Here is a 2,187-nt window from a genome sequence, read left to right on the forward strand (position 1 = left end):
AGTTGATGTCATCATTTACCCAGAATGCTTTGCGTGTAAATAAAATGGCTCCGTCCGTGTTAAAATATATTTTAAAAAAATTACCGAACTAAACAGCTACAGTATTTTACAGTCTTTATTTTACAGTTAAAATAAATGTTTATCAAATAAATTTTAATGTCACAACTAATCGTGGATCCCTTTAAAGTTGTGATAGGGAGTTTTGAAAACACATGAACTTAGTCTGAAAATTTGAATACCAGTAAGTAAAATCTTACAATCAGTGCTTTATTTCTGCAAACTGTAGGACCACTGGGCGGAGCTTGACTGTTTCACAGATCATCTGTCTCATATTCTAAAAATGATTTATATTTGTTTTTACTCCAAATATGAAATTAATGACTGTTTTTAAAAGCGCCAAGCATCATTAAAAAAGCTTTATGTTAGAAAACTTTAATTTTATATTTCGATGTAAAAAGGACGATCTAACTGATTTTACAACTATTTCAAAAATGACTGCAACAGAACGGTTTTACTCCACTAAAGAAATGAGAGTACTAAACTAGTTTTGAGAAAACACTCATCTCAATCACTTTCTGGAGAGAAAAKAACATCATCTTTAGCCTCGTTTAGATCCAGGTTTTTATGGTGAACATGCATTATACTTTACCAAAATATCCTTGCTTCTGAAAAAAGTTTTAAAGTTAGAAAATGACTAAAACGCTCAAAAATACAGAACATATCAACAAATCTCAGGTGTTGCTTACTTTTCCATTGCAGCTGCTACATCCTGAAGACCCTGAGGGCTGGTGTTGTTTTTATCCCAGATAACAGTTCTGCATGAAACAAACACAAAAAATACGATTCTCACCATTTTAGTTGCACCATAATGACAAATACAAAGAAAAAACATTGTTTCACAAAATGACTCATGGGTTGGTTTTTAGAGCTATAGGTTTTTAGCCAGCTGTGATTTGTCTTGTACCACTTGTACGATTTTATTTCTAATCCATTGTTGTTTTTAAGGTGCCCGTTAAAAGTTTTAGGGTTTYGTAACTATTTAAGTGTTTATTAACGTATCAATCAAAAACTTCCACCTCTAACTTTTGAGGAGAAATGTTCAAGAGAACCTGAATCAGGCACAGGAAACAGGGGCAGGACTCAGTCTTATTTACACACAAGCTGATCACAGAGCTGTGGCCCATCCCATCCCAGGAACAAAAATGACCCAGCTTACGTGACATAGAAATGCTTTTATAGTAAACCTACTCACATCCCAGATATGATGTCATGTCCCTAACACAAAGAAATAAGTTACAGTAACAAACACTAAACTAAATAGAGACTTGTTGATTCTCTGTTTAAAGTAAATGACTCCAATCAATCACAAAGTACAAAATATATCTAAATTTCAGTTAATCAACCACAACATTTCCAACAGAGGCGATTGCTCTAAGACTGCAAGGGAAGCTCAGCTTCCCCTAAAATGTAAAAAAATAAGTGATCAAATATACACTGTTGCGTTCATGTCATTGATTAAATATGTGCTATAACACGCTCAACTTTTGTTCAAAATCAGCTTCTTATCACTGGTGACGACGCAGCTTTCTTCTCCCTCATTCCCGCAGCTTCACGGTGCTTTAAACAGTCGGACGCTGAGCGTCCACAGACTTCAATAGTGAGGCAAAAAAAATGCAGTGAAACTAGACGAGTCATTGGATACATGCTGGACTTTGTCCCGCCCCCGGACGCTCAGCGTCTCTGGGGGTCTATGGAGCAGTGGGCGGGTTCGGACGCCCAGATTCTGCATGATGATTGGATGATCTGTCTGAGCCTTAATCCCTTTTTGATTGACAGCGAAATGAGCGAATCAGAGATCTTTTGGTGTAAACATTCAGTGGGAGCAGTTTTTAGTTTCGGTTCTGTTCTGAGCTGAACCGGAGACTTTCCTAATCCTCTTAGCGGCATTTTCTTTGTTAAAAACGACTAACAACAAATCGAGTTTTTATTTCTGGTGGGTTTTATTGTATCTGCTTGTGTTAAAGGCGGATGCACTTCACTCTAGCCTCGCGCCAGTCCCAGCTAGCGAGTTAGCTAGGTAGCAAGCTGCACATAATGGCAGAGAGTTTGAACGTTGTGGACCGGATTTCGGTGAAGCCATTTGATACAGTCTTGTTTACAAAGAAAAACTTAGAGTTAAACAGCAGG

At 37.3% G+C, this 2,187-nt stretch overlaps 1 protein-coding gene across 1 annotated transcript in view; it reads right to left on the reverse strand.

Moving 5' to 3' along the window:
- LOC106524124 (leucine-rich repeat-containing protein 16A) overlaps positions 1-2,187 on the reverse strand; it is a gene marked incomplete in the record, with an annotated part of 107,406 nt that overhangs the window by 14,426 nt on the left and 90,793 nt on the right. Inside the window, 1 exon segment of the mRNA XM_014017798.1 lies at positions 747-815. Within this exon segment, the coding sequence (XP_013873252.1) occupies positions 747-815 (69 nt within the window).

Source organism: Austrofundulus limnaeus, unplaced genomic scaffold (assembly GCF_001266775.1).
Source record: "Austrofundulus limnaeus strain Quisiro unplaced genomic scaffold, Austrofundulus_limnaeus-1.0 Scaffold177, whole genome shotgun sequence".
Lineage (NCBI taxonomy): Eukaryota > Metazoa > Chordata > Actinopteri > Cyprinodontiformes > Rivulidae > Austrofundulus > Austrofundulus limnaeus.